This window comes from Hippopotamus amphibius, chromosome 3 (genome assembly GCF_030028045.1).
Source record: "Hippopotamus amphibius kiboko isolate mHipAmp2 chromosome 3, mHipAmp2.hap2, whole genome shotgun sequence".
Classification (NCBI taxonomy): Eukaryota; Metazoa; Chordata; class Mammalia; order Artiodactyla; family Hippopotamidae; genus Hippopotamus; species Hippopotamus amphibius.
Genome location: NC_080188.1, coordinates 113,600,629 through 113,617,728, shown reverse-complemented (window position 1 = coordinate 113,617,728; position 17,100 = coordinate 113,600,629). Strand labels below are relative to the sequence as shown.

The 17,100-nt window shown below is 35.6% G+C and overlaps 1 protein-coding gene and 1 pseudogene across 2 annotated transcripts; both read left to right on the top strand.

Moving 5' to 3' along the window:
• The first annotated feature begins 1,557 nt into the window (after positions 1-1,557).
• Positions 1,558-3,144, top strand: LOC130849436 (olfactory receptor 5B3-like). Of its 2 annotated transcripts, XM_057728322.1 has the most exons (2): positions 1,558-2,459; positions 3,117-3,144. In XM_057728322.1, the coding sequence occupies exons 1-2, from the start codon at positions 1,558-1,560 to the stop codon at positions 3,142-3,144; spliced, it is 930 nt and encodes a 309-aa protein (XP_057584305.1). The 2 variants fall into 2 exon arrangements, with proteins under 2 accessions (XP_057584305.1, XP_057584304.1); XM_057728321.1 differs by lacking the exon at positions 3,117-3,144 and having other exon boundaries at positions 1,558-2,496.
• Positions 3,145-15,410: 12,266 nt separating this feature from the next.
• Positions 15,411-16,437, top strand: LOC130848699 (olfactory receptor 5B17-like; annotated as a pseudogene).
• The last annotated feature ends 663 nt before the right edge of the window (positions 16,438-17,100 follow it).

The following is a 17,100-nucleotide window of genomic DNA, read 5'->3' as shown; positions in this document are numbered from 1 at the left end:
GCCATAAAAAAAGAATGAAATTGAGTTATTTGTAATGAGGTGGATAGACCTAGAGTCTGTCCTACAGAGTGAAGTAAGCCAGAAAGAGAAAAACAAATACGGTATGCTAATGCATACACGTGGAATCTAAAAAAAACGGTACTGATGAACCCACTGACAGGGCAAGAATAAAGATGTAGATGTAGAGAATGGACTTGAGGACACAGAGTGGGAAGGGCAAAGGGGAAGCTGGGACGAAGTGAGAGAGTAGCATTGACATATATACACTACCAAATGTAAAATAGATAGCTAGTGGGAAGTTCGTGCATAACATAGGGAGATAAACTCAATGATGGGTGATGACTTAGAGGACCAGGATAAGGAGGGTGGGAGGGGGTCGCAGGAGGGAGGGGATATGGGGATATATGTATAAATACAGCTGATTCACTTTGGTGTACCTCAAAAATTAGAACAACAGTGTAAAGCAATTATATTCCAATAAAGAGCTTTAAAAAATGTATTACCTTATTGAATTTTCACAGTAGTATTATAAAGTAGGGTCATTGCTGTTTTAATTTTGCATATGGAAATATAAGGTTCAGTTGAGTTAGGTTAGGATTACTCCCAGGTGATGAATGGTAGGGCTGATCCCAGAGCCTCAGCTCCGTACACAATGCTCTGTCTCCCTCTCAGAATTGCCTCTGCTGGTTGTGCTGACCCTGCTGTTCCAGTTATCCCACCATGCGCACTGTGCACATATCTCTCAGTTACTTCACTATGAAACATCAAAAGTTTGGACCAATGAACACAATGAGTAATTATGGATTGAGTTAAATCCAAGTTGATTTAAATATAATAAAGGGAGCCACTCAATGTGATTTCAAAGATTGGCTTGGGTCCAAAGCATGGCTTACCAATTTTTTTATTGGTATATATTTTATTTTTTATTTTTCTTCTTATTATTTTTGGCCTTACCACATAGCATGTGGGATCTTAGTTCACCGACCAGGATCGAACCTGTGCCCTCTGTGCTTTGGGAGCACAGAGTCTTAACCAGTGGACCACCAAGGAAGTCCTTGGCTTGTCAATTAACACTCTTTTAAATATAAAAAAGGTACTCAACCTCTTATGCATTATGATTTAAATAAATGCAATATCAAATCAAATTCATGATGTTCTTGAAAGGATATAATTAATATACAATGAAATTGTCTGCAGAAGTTCCTGACAGAGGAGCAACATGCAGGTATAGGTTTTTGCTAGACTTGGAAAAAAGTGAATTGGCAGATATTCCGGACAAGGTATTTCTCAAGTTAATTTTCTATATCTCAGTTTACAAATGTATAAACTTTAAAAATTAAGGAGATGATCCACGAAGATCCTTCAGATTCAACAGTGCATAAATCTATATACAATTAATGGACTAAGTTTTGTTGACATGCCTATCTTTATTTGGAGAATCTAGACAGAGAAGTTACTATAATAAAATAATACGTATTGCATGTACGCTTTACAATTTGTTCCTCTGTTGATGACTGCTTCTGTCTTCTCCACAGAGCATTTTGATTCTCTACATTGATGAAAAACAGAACAGAAGTGACACAGCTCATTCTCCTAGGACTAACCAATGACCCAGAACTACAGGTTCCCCTCTTCATAATCTTCAGCCTCATCTACCTCACCACTCTCATTGGGAATCTGGGGATGATTATGTTGATTCTCTTGGACTCTCAACTCCACACTCCCATGTACTTTTTCCTCAGTAACTTGTCTCTAGTGGACTTCTGTTACCCTTCAGCTGTCACTCCCACAGTCATGGCTGGATTCATTCCAGGAGACAAGGTCATCTCCTACCATGCGTGTGCTGCCCAGATGTTCTTTTTTATAGCATTTGCCACTGTGGAAAATTATCTCTTGGCCTCAATGGCTTATGACCGCTATGCAGCCGTGTGCACACCCCTACATTACACCACCACCATGACAACAAGTGTGTGTGCTTGTCTGGCCACAGGCTCCTATGTCTGTGGTTTCCTGAATGCCTCCATCCACGTTGGAGACACGTTCAGTCTCTCTTTCTGCAGGTCCAATGTGGTCCATCACTTTTTCTGTGATGTTCCAGCAGTCATGGTTCTCTCTTGCTCTGATAGACACGTTAGTGAGCTGGTTCTTGTTTATGTAGTGAGCTTCAACATCTTTTTTGCTCTCCTGGTTATCTTGATATCCTACATGTTCATATTTATCACCGTCCTGAAGATGCAGTCCTCTGCAGGGTACCATAAGGCTTTGTCCACCTGTGCTTCCCACCTCACTGCCGTTTCCATCTTCTATGGAACGATTATCTTCATGTACTTACGGACCAGCTCCAGCCATTCCATGGACACAGACAAAGTGGCATCTGTGTTCTATGCTATGATCATCCCCATGCTGAATCCTGTGGTCTACAGCCTGAGGAACAAGGAGGTCAAGAGTGCATTCAAGAGGCTTGTTTTAGTGGCAAAATTATCACTAAGATTATGATTTCAACACTGTACAATGTGCAGTAACCTAGTTTCATTAATCCTAAAGTAAAATTAAGTTCTTGAAGTGATATCCTTTCCAATAGAAAGTCTCTTGTTCTGAAAAAAAAATGAAATACTATGTCCAGAAATATAATACCTGAACAAGAATAGCTAAGATGTCTTGGGGCTGACTAGTCTGAAACCTTATTAAGGATATTGTTTCATTCACTTATTCTGCATCCTTTTTTTTTCTCTCACATCAATGCAAATACACACAAATAGGAACACAAACGAGACCATGTACAAAGCACATGTGCCCCAAGAGTGAGCAGTTTGACAGAATTAAATGAAATATTGCTTGGTTTTAATAATAATTAAAATATTTAATTCATGCATTAGAATATACATTTGTGTGTAATTTTTTTTATTTCTTTAGTTGAGTACTATCCTAAGAGTCCTAATTTGAGAATAAAAGTGATATACTGTTAAATGAAAGTATGTGATTTGGGGTAGCACATTTCATCAAGAGATAAATAAAGCATCTTAAATGAATTAATATTTCTGTCTTGACTGAGTCATTTTATAGAACCAACATGCTCATTTCACAATTTTCAAAGGATAAGATAGCCAGAGTATAAGAAAAATGGAGGAAATGAATAGTATTTAAAACCCAAGATTTTCATGCTGAATATGATTACTTATATTGGAGTTTCACTTCTAGACCCTTTTTCTACAGAGGTAGGAAATATATGTGTGTATATACATACATGAGAGAGAGAGAGTCTGTATACATTCATAATCATTCTTCTTTCTCTACCCATCCATCATACCTGTTGTAAGTTAAATATGAGTACACCCTGATGTCTCTGATTCTAATCTATTTCATCCTAACTTTTCCCCTTTCTTATCTGTAACTTCCATCTCTGAGAGTGAGAAATTTGGCTCTCCGTTCCTATTCATTAATTTATTCGTGTGACTCCAGTTTACGAGTAAAGCAGTTCGAAAATTGTTGATCTATACCCCCTTGAGGAACAACAGTAGTAACTAAAGAACAGTATTTCTATAGGTTTTTGTTTGTTTGTTTGCTTTTACCCTTGCAGTTCGCTATCAATGCACTATTTTCCAACGTTACTTAAATCAGCTCATCTTTTTTTTCCCCATCTCCCTTCAATGAGGTTCAGTCATTTGCAGTACAATTAATTTTTTTTAACAGTCTGTGTTCACTTCTGAGATTCTTCTGTGTTTCTGGCTGATTCTTTTAAATTTGCATATATTAAATTTCACTCTTTACTAGATAGAGTTCTATGGATTTTAACAAATGTATAGTTGTATGTTCACCAGCCTGGTATCATGAAGAATGCTTGTATTACCTTAAAATTTCCCATTCCAACTTTTTTATAGACAACCACTCCCTACTTTTCCCCAACCCTAGCAAATCACTGAGCTTTCTTCCATACCTATGTTATATGAATGGAATCACACAATATAGAGCATTAGGTCTTGCTTCTTTCATTTTAAAAATCCCCTGCAGATTCATCCATATTGTTGCATGAATCAATAATGTTCCATTTTATCACTGAATAGTCTTCCAATGTAAGATGTACTACAGTTTGTTTAATTATTCACTCTTGGAAATGCAACTGGTTGCTTTTAGTTTGGCAATTTTTAACCTTAATAAAACTTCTAAAAATATTTAACATTTAGTTCTTTTTTTTTTTTTGTATATGGACTGACAACCATTGCAGTGAAATTTGTTGAAAAAAGTATATTTTCTCCATTCACTTTCCTTTGCACCTTCCACAAAAATCATTTGATTACATATTTGTGGATGTTATATTTTTGATGTTATTATCTGTTCTGTTGATTCATGTGTCCATCTTTCCCCTAATGCCATACTGTCTTGAATGCTATCTGCTACAGCAAGTCATGAAATGAGGATAATTTTCATTCTCCTCCTTTGTTTTTTTCATTATTATTTTGTCTACTTTCAAGTTTCATAATTCCATATAAATTTATATCACTATGTGAAGATTTACCCTTTTCCCCTTGGGCTTCAGTGGTGATTGCATGAGGTCTGCAATGCAGTCAACTTTAATTCTCCCAATTTGTGAACATGTATATCATTGCACTCATTTTTAAAATTTCATTCATAAGTATTCTTTATTTTTCAGCACTTTATTTTTTTTCAGCTCTTTATTGGAATAGAATTGCTTTACAATGTTGTGCCAGTTTCTGTTTTTTAGCACTTTAAGACAAATATCTTAAATATACTCAAAGAACTAAATGAAATCTTAGACAACAAACTAAGGGAAGTCAGAAGAATGAAGTCTCAAAAAATAGAGAATATTAATAAAGAAACAGAAATTACAAAAATTAACCAGATACAAAATATGAAGCAATAATCAAGAAGAGATGAGATAGACAACAGAAAATAATGACTCAGATTGTCTGATTTTAAAATATTAGTGTTGGGACTTCCCTGGTGGCACAGTGGTGAAGAATTCTCCTGACAATGGATGGGACATGAGTTCAATCCCTGCTTCAGGAAGATCCCACATGCCTTGGGGCAACTGAGCCCGTGTGGCACAACTCCTGAACCTGCACTCCAGAGCCCATGAGCCACAACTACTGAGCCCACCCACCACAACTACTGAAACCCACATGCCTAGAGCCTGTGCTTCGCAACAAAAGAAAAGTCACTGTACTGAGAAGCCTGCACACCGCAACAAAGAGTAGCCTCTGCTCACTGAAACTAGTGAAAGCCTGTGCAGCAATGAAGATCCAACAGAGCAAAAAATAAAAGTAAATTTAAACAAATGAAAAATATAAAACAAAACCAAAAAATTAGTGTGCTTTTCAAAGAACTTTCATACCCATTGTCACATGAGAGCAGGATAAAAACCCATGAGGTAGATGAAGAGGGTTTTTTATCTTGTGAATTAAGAAAATCAGGCCATGGCAGGTCTGTAACCATCATACACAGCTGTTTATCAATAGAACTAGGATTGGAATTGGTCGAGTGTTTTGTAAGACAACATTAACCATATCTCCATACCTCTAAATTGCTTGATGAAAAAAAGTTTGTCCCTTTATACCTAGGAGTGCAAATAAGAGATTTTTGGGTAATGCATTAGCCACGCTTTGTATATCAGAGGAATATTAGAAGTTAATTGTTTCTAAAAATAAGTGTAATCCGATGCACGTTTCGGTGTTTGGGCCCAATATGATAACTCACAGAAGGAAGAAACTTCATGGTCACTAGGGTATTCTGACACATTCTGAAAACTTTCAAGGTGATTTAATAACACACTGATATTTGATTACAGTATTTATCACTTTTGGAATGCTGATGTGTAGTTCTTGCTGTCTCCATCCACATAATAAGTAAAGACTCATGTTATTTACTTTGTAATAATAGTAACAAACATCTCCCTTGGTACATAACTGGGATTCAATATGCTTTGTTTATGTGAGTGAATTAGATCAAAGTGATTCAGGATATGCCTTGAGAGTTAGATGTAGGCAAACATTTTTTTAATTGGGGGCGCATATACATTTTTCTTATAAAGTGAGCAATTGTTCTAAAATTTGGTGTATGTGCAGAGACAGCTAGAGGAGAATGAGAAGAATAGGAAGGGAACTGAAGCTGAAAAATTTTCTTCTTATCAGGCATTGTGTTAGAAGGTTTATAAATATGTTTAAATTTAATCTATATAGCTTTGCAAAATAAGCATCCTGGGAATTAAATGAACTGGGTTTTTAACAGGACATGAAGCTGGGTTTCAAGGAGTGGCAATAATGTTCTCAAGGCCGCATTCATCTAACTTGCTAATCACACTTATTTATACAGTCTAGGAAAAGTGTTAGATTAACTAGTCCTTGCAATATACTTGGGTAAATGATCTCTGGGTGTCTTCTCTTAAATGATTACACTACATTTACAATCTGACAAATTGTTCTTTCTAACTCTTCTCTTAAGTTTCCATCTTTTCTCTCTTTCTCTCTCTCTCTTGCTCTCTCTCTCATTCCCTCATTCAATCTCTAAATGAATTTTTGGTTGAACCTTATATTTTAATCATTAGTATTACAATATGATTATATTTTACATTTATAGCATTTTTTATTACTTCATACTTTTATCAATACAATACCACTGTAGTAGTAGTGCCAGGAGTTTTATTAGTACTAGTAGTAGTAGTACTAGTAGAAATAGTAGTATAAATATTAATGAGTACTTGCTGTAAAACAGAAATTAAATTAAATATTCAATATAGCCTAATTTATCCCATTCATCTAATTTAATGGGAAAAAATGTTATCATGCCAATTATTTGGATTAGGAAAGTGACACTCAGAAAAGCTAGTTAACTTGAACTGCATTTTTGAAATGACAATTAAGATTAAGAATTTTAGACCATTCTGCATGGATTTTACATCATTTGAGAGCTGGAAATAAATGAAAGAAAAATATGTGGTTATCAGTCAGCAGCACACACTATGAAAAGGAAACCAATAAGAAATCTTGGAAATAAAATACATAATAATAAAATATGTGGAGATTAAAGAATTTAAAAATGGATCAAAGAATAAATCGCAAGAGAAATTTTAAAATATTTTGAGCTAAATGAAAACGAAAACACAACGTATCAAAATTTGTGGGATGCAGAGTAAGCAGTGTTTAGAAGGAAATTTATAGCATTGAGTGTATATACTGGGAAAAAAAGAGAGACTTAAAATGTATAATCTAAGTTTCCACCTTAGGAAACTAGAAAAATAGAATAAATTAAATCCAAAGTAAGCAGAAGAAAATAAATAATAAGAATCAGAGCAGAAATCAGTGAAAATGAAAACAAGAAATCAATAAAAAATCACTGAAACTAAAAGCAAGTTCTTAGAAAAGATTAATAAAATCAATAAGCATCCAACCAGGCTAAGACAAAAAGAAAGAGGATGCAAATTACTCATATCTGAAATGAAAGCAGGAACATCATTTCAGATTCTATGGGCATTAAAAGGATAATAAAAGAATGCTAGTAAGAACTCTGTGCCCACAGATTTGATAACCTAGATGAAATTTGAAACTTTCCCTGAAAGTCATAGTTTGCCAAAATCACACAAGAAGAAACAGACAATCTCAATAGGCCTAAATCTATTAAAGAAGTTAGCAGTTAGCAAGTTTCCAAAACAGAAATCATCAGGTCCAGATGCGTTTACTGAATCCTACCAAAGATTTAGAGAAAAAAGTTTACACCTATTTTCTGCAATTTCTTTCAGAGGATAGAAGCAGAGGAAATACTTCTTAACTTATTCTATGAAGCCAGCATTATCCTAATGCCAAAGCCAGAGAAAGATATTACAACAAAAAAAGCTACAGACCAACACCTTTCAAAAACATAGATGTAAAAACTCTCAAAAAATATTAACAGATCAAAGTCAATGTATAAAAAGAATTATACACCATAGCCACCTGGGATTTATCACAGGCATGCAAAGATGTCCATCATTTGAAAATCAGTTAATGTCATCCATTACATAAACAGGCTAAAAAAGACAACATGCATTATCATATTAATAAATAAAAAGCTTTTCACAATATTCAGCACCCATTCAAGTTTAAAACTTCTGAGAAAATAAGAATATAGGTCAGCTTGCTCAACTTGATAGAGACTATTTACAAAATGTCTATAGCTAACATAATGATAAGAAAATAGATTTCTCATTAAGATCAGGAATGTCCTTTTTCACCATTTCTTTTGAAACTGTACTGGAAGTCCTAGCTAATGTAGTAAGATAAGGAAATGATATAAAAGGGAGACAGATTGGGAAGGAAGAAATAGAAACTGCTTTTGTTCACAGATAATGTGATTATCTATATAGAAAATATGAAAGAATAGAAAAAAAAACTCCTGGGACTAATAAATGATTATAGCAAGGCTATAGGATGCAAGGTTGATACACAAAATTCTGTCACTTTTCTATGTACTGGCAATGAACAAGTGGAATTTGAAATTAAAAACACAAGATCTTTTATATTAGTCATCTCTCCATATTCATTGAGGATTGGTTCTAGGGACCACCACAGATACCAAAATACACAGATGCTCAAATCACTTTAAAAAATGGTATAGTATTGGTATATAACCCATGCACATCCTCTCTTATACTTTAAATCATCTTTAGATTAGTTATAATATCTAATACAATGCAAATGCTATGTAAATAGTTGCTGTTATGTGAAAAATTCATTTTGCTTTTTGGAAACCTTTAGAATTTTCTTTCAAATATTTTCAGTGCATGCACGGGTCTGTATGGGGACAATGAGTGCCAAGGGGATATCAGTAAAGCACCGTCAGCATTGGCTACAGGAGGGTAGTTTGGAGGAGTAAAGAAGCCCATCTGCCTACAGATCTAACTTTCAAATTGACATCAGAATTAAGGCAGAATTTATTCTCCATCTGACACAGGTGTCATATCTGTCTGTCTTTTGTAAACTCAGGAAGGGAAAACATGAATGTTATTTATCAATTTCTTAAAATTTTAGTAGCCTAACATTTAGGTGTAACTAAAAAGAATGGAAGAGAGAAAACATAAGAAAAAATGTGGCAGATAGAAAACAAACTTAATTTTTAGAAATATATTTAAAGTATCAAAAATTTTTTTAAATGTAAATTAATTAAACAAAACCACTCTTGACTTATGTTAAAGGCATCTTATATTTTCAAATGGGGGGATAAAACACAGCAAGACTGCAAATATATGTATGTGCTATTCAACTTATCAAATTATGTGCCTGCACACTGTTTAACTGTTTCTTCCCCACATCAAGTGGGATGAGGAGAAGTGATTGCCTTCACAAGGGCCCTGTTCCCCTGAGAGTTCCATGCCTGTACAATTTTCTTCTTTTTCTCATTCTTTAGTCTCTGAAATCCCATCATGACTCCACTTGAGATAATTTTAAAATTGACCAGAGTGTACGCAGAGTTCATTTGGTCATAATTTATTGAAATGAATATTTATATTTTAGTACATACCAGCATCTCCCCAAACTGAGTATTTGCAGTGAGTCTGAAACCACAGGCAGGGAAAACACTGAGATAAAAATTAAATTGATTCATGTTGAAAAAGTTAAACACTTTTTTTTAAAGAACTTTTATTGAGATGCAGTTAACATACAATAAACTGCATATGTTTAGAGTGTACAATTTGGTATCCCAATCTCCCAATTCATTCCCCCCCAACCCTCCCCGCTTTCCCCACTTGGGGTACACATGTTTGTTCTCTACATCTGTGTCTCTATTTCTGCCTTGCAAACTGGTTGATTTGTACCATTTTTCTATAGTCCACATATATGTGTCAATATATGATATTTGTTTTTCTCTTTCTGACTCACTTCACTCTGTATGACAGTCTCCAAGTCCATCCATGTCTCTAAAAATGTCCCAGTTTCATTGCTTTCTATAGTTGAGTAATATTCCATTGCATATATGTACCACATTTTTTTTATCCATTCATCTGTTGATAGACATTTAGATTGCTTCCATGTCCTGGCTATTGTAAATAGTGCTGCAGTGAACATTGGAGTGCATGTGTCTCTTTGAATTATGGTGTTCTCTGGGTATATGCCCAGTAGTGGGTTTGCTGGGTCATATGGTATAAACACTTCTTAAGACCTTTTATGTATTTACTTTCATGTGTTATTTACAGATACAATTCTGTAAAGTGTGTGGGAGAGAGAATTTTATTATCTCTATATCATCAAAAAAGAAAATAAGATCAACAAAGGTAAATAATTTTCTGAGTACCCAGAAAAATCCACGGTAGGTGCAATACTGAAACCCAGGCTTCCTAGCTCAATAATAATGATCTTTTCTTCATCTCTTCGTGCTTCAAGGACCTTGGAACCTTTTGACCATTACATAAGAGAGAGTTTCTCCTGTATTCTTTATACATTCTTCTAGGGCTGAATTTCTAATTTCAGATCCACATTTCAGGATTACCTTTCTCCTCTTTTCAAGAGCAAGATAAGCATCTATATTCAATACATACTTTTAGTGAAAAATGCAATTGATGTGGAAGCAGTGAAAAAGCTACATCTTCTCTGAGTCTTTGACCTCATATCTGGTTGTTTAAAACCTTTTCCTGAAACATTGATGTAAGTATAGAATTTAAATACAAAACATTTTAACCAGCAGAGAGGAGAATAATATCTATGACATTCCACATTGCTTTCCTTAAGAACACAGTAAAGATCTACAATAGATGATAGCCTGATTGAGTAGGTTGTAGATTCTTTTTCTTCACTATACATTAACTTGTCATTGAAGGGATAGATAACCAAACGGGGTGCAACGATACTTCTTTAGACTCCAGAAGGGTCATTATGAAAGTACCAAGATCCTTACTGCATTTTCAGCATCATTTCCCCACAATCTCACCCTTTGATTACTTGCTCATCTAGAAAATCTGACAATGCAGTGATTAAAGGCACAGGCATTGGGATCAATTAGACATGAGTTTTATGTTAAATACTGTATCTCATACTAATGTAAAATTTTAAGAAGGCACATTTTAAACTGTAAATTAAGTAGATTATATGTGTGTGTGCGTGCACAATCTGTATCTTTCTGCTATATCTATCTATGTATCATCAGTACCATCAATTATCTATATATCTATCTCTCCATCTATGAAACAAACTACATATAAGTAAATTTAAGCTATTACTAACCTCAGGAGATCTATTAGTCATCATAAAACATAGCAATTTATATATGTGTATAGATATACAGATCTACATCTATATCTATACATCTTGTTTTACTATGTGGGTGAGGGATTGACAAACGCAAATAACTTAAGGAGCAGACATGTAAAATGCTGTGTTTCAGGGCCGGCAGGAAGATGGTAGAGAATAGTGATTACCAAGAATGGGTATCTTTCATGAGTCCCCTACTGAAAAATGCAAAGATTTGCACTTTCTCATGAATAGATCTGCAAATTAGCATCAACCCAAAACTGAATTTTCACCCCCTCAATACAGTACCTCAATATCTGTTATCTAGCTAAGTACTGTTAGGAATGAGGGTAAGAATGAGTCTAAGATAGAAGGGGAGTACTTTCAATACAAGCTAAAATGTGGATCTCAAGAAAGACATTACTCAGCCATAAAAAGGAATGAAATTGAGTTATTTGCAGTGAGGGAGATGGACCTAGAGTCTGTCATACAGAATGAAGTCAAAAAGAGAAAAACAAATACTGTATGCATATATACATGTATATGGAATCTAGAGAAATGGTACTGATGAACCTAGTGGTAGGGCAGGAATAGAAACGCAGATGTAGAGAACAGGCTTGAGGACACACGGAGGGAAGGGGAGGCTGGGACGAAGTGAGAGAGTAGCACTGACATATATACACTACCAATGTAAAATGGATAGCTAGTGGGAAGCTACTGCATAACACAAGGAGATCAATTCGGTGCTCGGTGACAACCTAGAGGGGTGGGATAGGCAGGGTGGGAAGGAGGCTCAAGAGGGAGGGGATATGGGTATATAGGTATATACATAGCTGATTCACTTTGTTGTACAGCAGAAAACTAACACAACATTGTAAAGCAATTATACTCCAATAAAGATGGAAAAAAAAAAAAAAGAGGACTTGAAGATGCCTGGGTTCTCACACAAAATAATTGACCCAGCCAAGAGGACGGAGTGAAAAATATAGGGGGAAACAATGTATCTGAGTGGACAGTATGCAGGAAAAGGCAAGTCAAAGATTAAGGCTATCAGACTTCAAAACCCACCCATCTTCATCTGTCACCTGAATTTCCCAAATCAACACAGAGACCATTGATCTATGCTAATCATAATATTATAGCTAGAAGTTCTCAACACCACTTTCATTTTCTGATAGATAAAATGAGACTAGGGGTAAGTTAGGACCAATGTCTCCCAGGTAGTAAATGGTAGGGCTGATATTTCTTACACATACACGTGTTTTCTCAGAGCCGAAGTTTTTATACCCAACGCTATACCTTCTCCTCAGAATTGGCTTTATTTGTTGTACACACCTCTGATGCTGCATTTATCCCTCTGCATCTACTATGCATTTATTTGTGAATTATTCATTCATGCTACTATATGCATTAAGTTCAGTACAATAGAGACAATTAAATGTAAACTGAATGAAATGAAAACTAATTCAAATTTATTAACAGCATTTAAGTTGGGAACAATTCTGTTTGGGTCTAAAGCTTGGCTTTGTTCATTAATACCTGTGTAACCTTGAATGTATTATTCAATCTCTTTGTTGTCAACTTACCATATATATCAAATGGGAAAATAACTAATCAATATAATAGGATTGATAAGAGAATTAAATGAATATGTACATATAAAGCACCTGGCATGTGATCACTGTAGAAGTGTAAATTGTTAGAAGACTCAAAAGATCTGATTTAGTAAATGGGTTCATTCCAGGCATGTGACTTGGACAGCTCATAAGCCTATCCTGCAGCTCAGTTTACTCATATATGAGATCAAGAACTTCATCCATAAAGACCCTTCCTCTTCAAAAGTCTATTATTAATTCTAAATGGTGAAAAACTGAAAGCATTCCCTCTAAGAACAGGAATAAGACAAGGGTGCCCACTCTCACAGCTATTATTCAACATAGTTTTGGAAGTTTTAGCCACAGCAATAAGAGAAGAAAATGAAATAAAAGGAATCCAAATTGGAAAAGAAGAAATAAAATTGTCAGTCTGTGCAGATGACATGATATTATACCTAGAAAACCCTAAAGATGCTACCAGAAAACTGCTAGCACTAATCAATGAATTTAGTAAAGTAGCAGGACACAAAATTAATGCACAGAAATCTCTTGCATTCCTATACACTAACAATGGAAGAGCAGAAATTAAGGAAACTCTCCCATTTACCATTGCAACAAAAAGAATAAAATACTTAGGAATAAACCTGCCTAAGAAGGCAAAAGTCCTCTATGCAGAAAACTATAAGGCAGTGATGAAAGAAATCAAAGATGATAAAAACAGATGGAGGGACATATCATGTTCTTGGATTGGAAGAATCAACATTGCGAAAATGACTACACTACCCAAAGCAATTTACCGATTCGACGCAATCCCTATCAAATTACCGAGTTTTCACAGAACTAGAACCAGAAATCTTACGATTTGTATGGAAACGCAAAAGACCCCAAAGAGCCAAAACAATCTTGAGAAGGAAAGATGGAGCCAGAGGAATCAGGCTCCCTGACTTCAAGCTATACTACAAGGCTACAGTGATCAAGACAATATGGTACTGGCACAGAAACAGAAATATAGATCAATGGAACAAAATAGAGAGCCCAGAGATAAATCCATGCACATATGGGCACCTTATCTTTGACAAATGAGGCAAGAATATACAATGCAGAAAAGAAAGCCTCTCCAATAAGCGCTTCTGGGAAAATTGGACAGCTACATGTAAAAGAATGAAATTAGAACACTTCTTAACACCATACACAAAAATAAACTCAAAGTGGATTAAAGACCTAAATGTAAGGCCAGACACTATAAAACTCCTAGAGGAAAACATAGGCAGAACACTCTATGACATACATCCAAGCAAGATCCTTTTGGACCCACCTCCTAGAATAATAGAAATAAAATCAAGAATAAACAAATGGGACCTCATGAAACTTAAAAGCTTTTGCACAGTGAAAGAAACCATAAACAAGACAAGAAGACAACCCTCAGAATGGGAGAAAATACTCACCAATGAAGCAACGGATGAAGGATTAATCTCCAAAGTATACAAGCAGCTCATGCAGCTTAATACCAAAACAGAAAATAACCCAATCCACAAATGGGTGGAAGACCTAAATAGACACTTCTCCAAAGAAGACATACAGATGGCCAACAAACACATGAAAAGATGCTCAGCATCACTGATCATTAGAGAACTGCAAGTCAAAGCCACAATGAAGTATCACCTCACACAGGTCAGAATGGCCATCATCAAAAAATCTAGAAACAATAAATGCTGGAGAAGATGTGGAGGAAAGGGAACCCTCCAGCACCGTTGGTGGGAATACAAATTGATACAGCCACTATGGAAAACAGTAGGGAGGTTCCTTTAAAAACTAAAAATAGAACTACCATATGACCCAGCAATCCCACTACTGGGCATATATCCAGAGAAAATCATAATCCAAAAAGAAACATGTAGCATAATGTTCATTGCAGCACTATTTACAATAACCAGGACATGGAAGCAACCTAAATGCCCATCAACAGATGAATGGATAAAGAAGATGTGGCACATATATTAATGGAATATTACTCAGTCATAAATAGGAATGAAATTGAGTTATTTGTAGTGAGGTGGATGGACCTAGAGACTGTCATACAGAGTGAAGTAAACCAGAAAGAGAAAAACAAATAACGTATGCTAACTCATACATATGGAATCTAAAAAATGGTACTGATGAACCCAGCAAGAGGGCAAGAATAAAGATGCAGATGTAGAGAAGGGACTTGAGGACATGGGGTGGGGGGCAAATGGGAAGCTGGGATGAAGTGAGAGAGTAGCATTGACATATATACACTGCCAACTGTAAAATAGATAGCTAGTAGGAAGTTGCTGCATAACACGGGGAGATCAACTCGATCATGGGTGATGACTTAGAGAGGTGGGATAGGGAGGGTGGGAAGGAGTCTTGGGAGGGAGGGGTATGGGAATATATGTATAAATACAGCTGATTCACTTTGTTGTACAACAGAAACTAGCACAACAGTGTAAAGCAATTATATTCCAATAAAGAGCTTTAAAAAAGTCTATTACTGTATAGATAAGTTACCACTAAACTGTGCTTTCATGCCCATGCTTTGAAATGGTGAATATTGATGGAAAAATATGATTGCTGTGATAAAATAATGCTTGTACATGTCTATTTTTTGTTCATTAGTGTGTCCCTTTACTTCTCTTTGCTAAAGCACATCTTGTATTCTCAAATCACTTTAACGGAAAATAATACAGAGGCAAGTGCGTTCATCCTGTTAGGATTAACCACTGCCACAGAACTGCAGGTTCCACTCTTTATAATGTTCACTCCCATTTACCTCATCACTCTGAGTGGGAACCTGGGGATTACCATGTTGATCCTCCTGGATTCTCATCTCCACATCCCTTTATACTTTTTCCTCAGTAACCTGTTTCTGGTGGACTTTCGTTACTCCTCAAATATCACCACACAGGTGATGGCTGGACTCCTTATAGAAGACAAGGTCATCTCCTACAATTCATGTGCTATTCAGATGTTCTTTTTTTTGTGGTCTTTGCCACTGTGGAAAGTTACCTGTTGGCCTCAGTGGCCTATGACCGCTATGCAGCAGTGTGTAAACCCCTACATTACACCAGCACCATGACTAGTGCGTGTGCTCATCTGGCCATAGGTACATCTGTACCATGGCTGATGGTATTCTAACTGCTGCTATTGATGTTGGAGACACATCCTGTCTCTCTTTCTATAGGTTCAATGTGGTCCATCACTTTTCTGTGATATTCTAGCAATCATGACTCTGACTTGTTCAGATAAAGACATTAATGAGCTGATTCTTGTTCTTATTTTGAGCTTTAATATTTTTTTGTATTTGATTTCCTACTTGCTCATATTTATTACTGTTTTGAAGATACAATCAGGTGAGGGATACCAGAAGGCTTTATCTACCTGTGCTTCTCACCTTGTTTCAGTTTCCATATTTTATGGGACTGCCATCATCACATATGCACAGCCAAGTTCCAGTCATTCCATGGACACAGACAAAATTGTACCTGTGTTCTATACTGTGCCCATTACTCATGATGACCCCCATAGTCTACAGCCTGAGGAATAAAGAGGTCAAGAGCGTATTCAAGAAGGTTGTTGAGAAGGCAAAGTATTCTGTAGGTTTATTCTTTTAGTGGCATGGAATCCACAGAAATTATTTCATTTGTCTTAGACCTACTTGATGTCATAACAACACACAGCCACATAGGGAGTAGAAGATAAAAGTTTGTCAAATATTATTTATTTCTTTAGTTTTGGAACAGGCCCCAGCATCCAAAATGTATAAAAATATGATAATTATTTTTTAATAAAATTTGTTTAAAAAGTATAAATGGTTTTGACACATTTTAATCAGATGTAAATAATTACATCATCTTAATAAATTAATGTTTGAGCTGTTACTGAGGGTTTTGGTAAGAGAAAGCATGTTCACATGACAATTTCCAAAAAAATAAATAGCCATGTTAGACTAAAAGTGGGGAGAACTCTAAGCCTTTTTTTACATTAACCTTATGACTAATAATTCTTCACATTATGTTAAAATTAATGCACTGATATTATTAGTGTTCTTTTCTTTTTTAGAAATGCTTTTAAGTGGCTGATTTCACTATTGATCCTTTTGTTGAGCTATACCATGTCATCACTCTGCTACCCATTCACCCTGATTTATTCACACTGATTTCTTGCTGTTCCTGGACAGCACCATGCATGCCTCTGTCTCAGGGGCTTTATATTTGCTCTTTTCTCTGCCTGGAATACTTCTCAAATCATTTCAGATTGCTTGTTAAGTGTTATCT

Excerpts from the sequence above, each read along its gene's own strand:
- LOC130849436 (XM_057728321.1), top strand. The coding sequence starts at position 1,558 with ATGAAAAACAGAACAGAAGTGACACAGCTCATTCTCCTAGGACTAACC.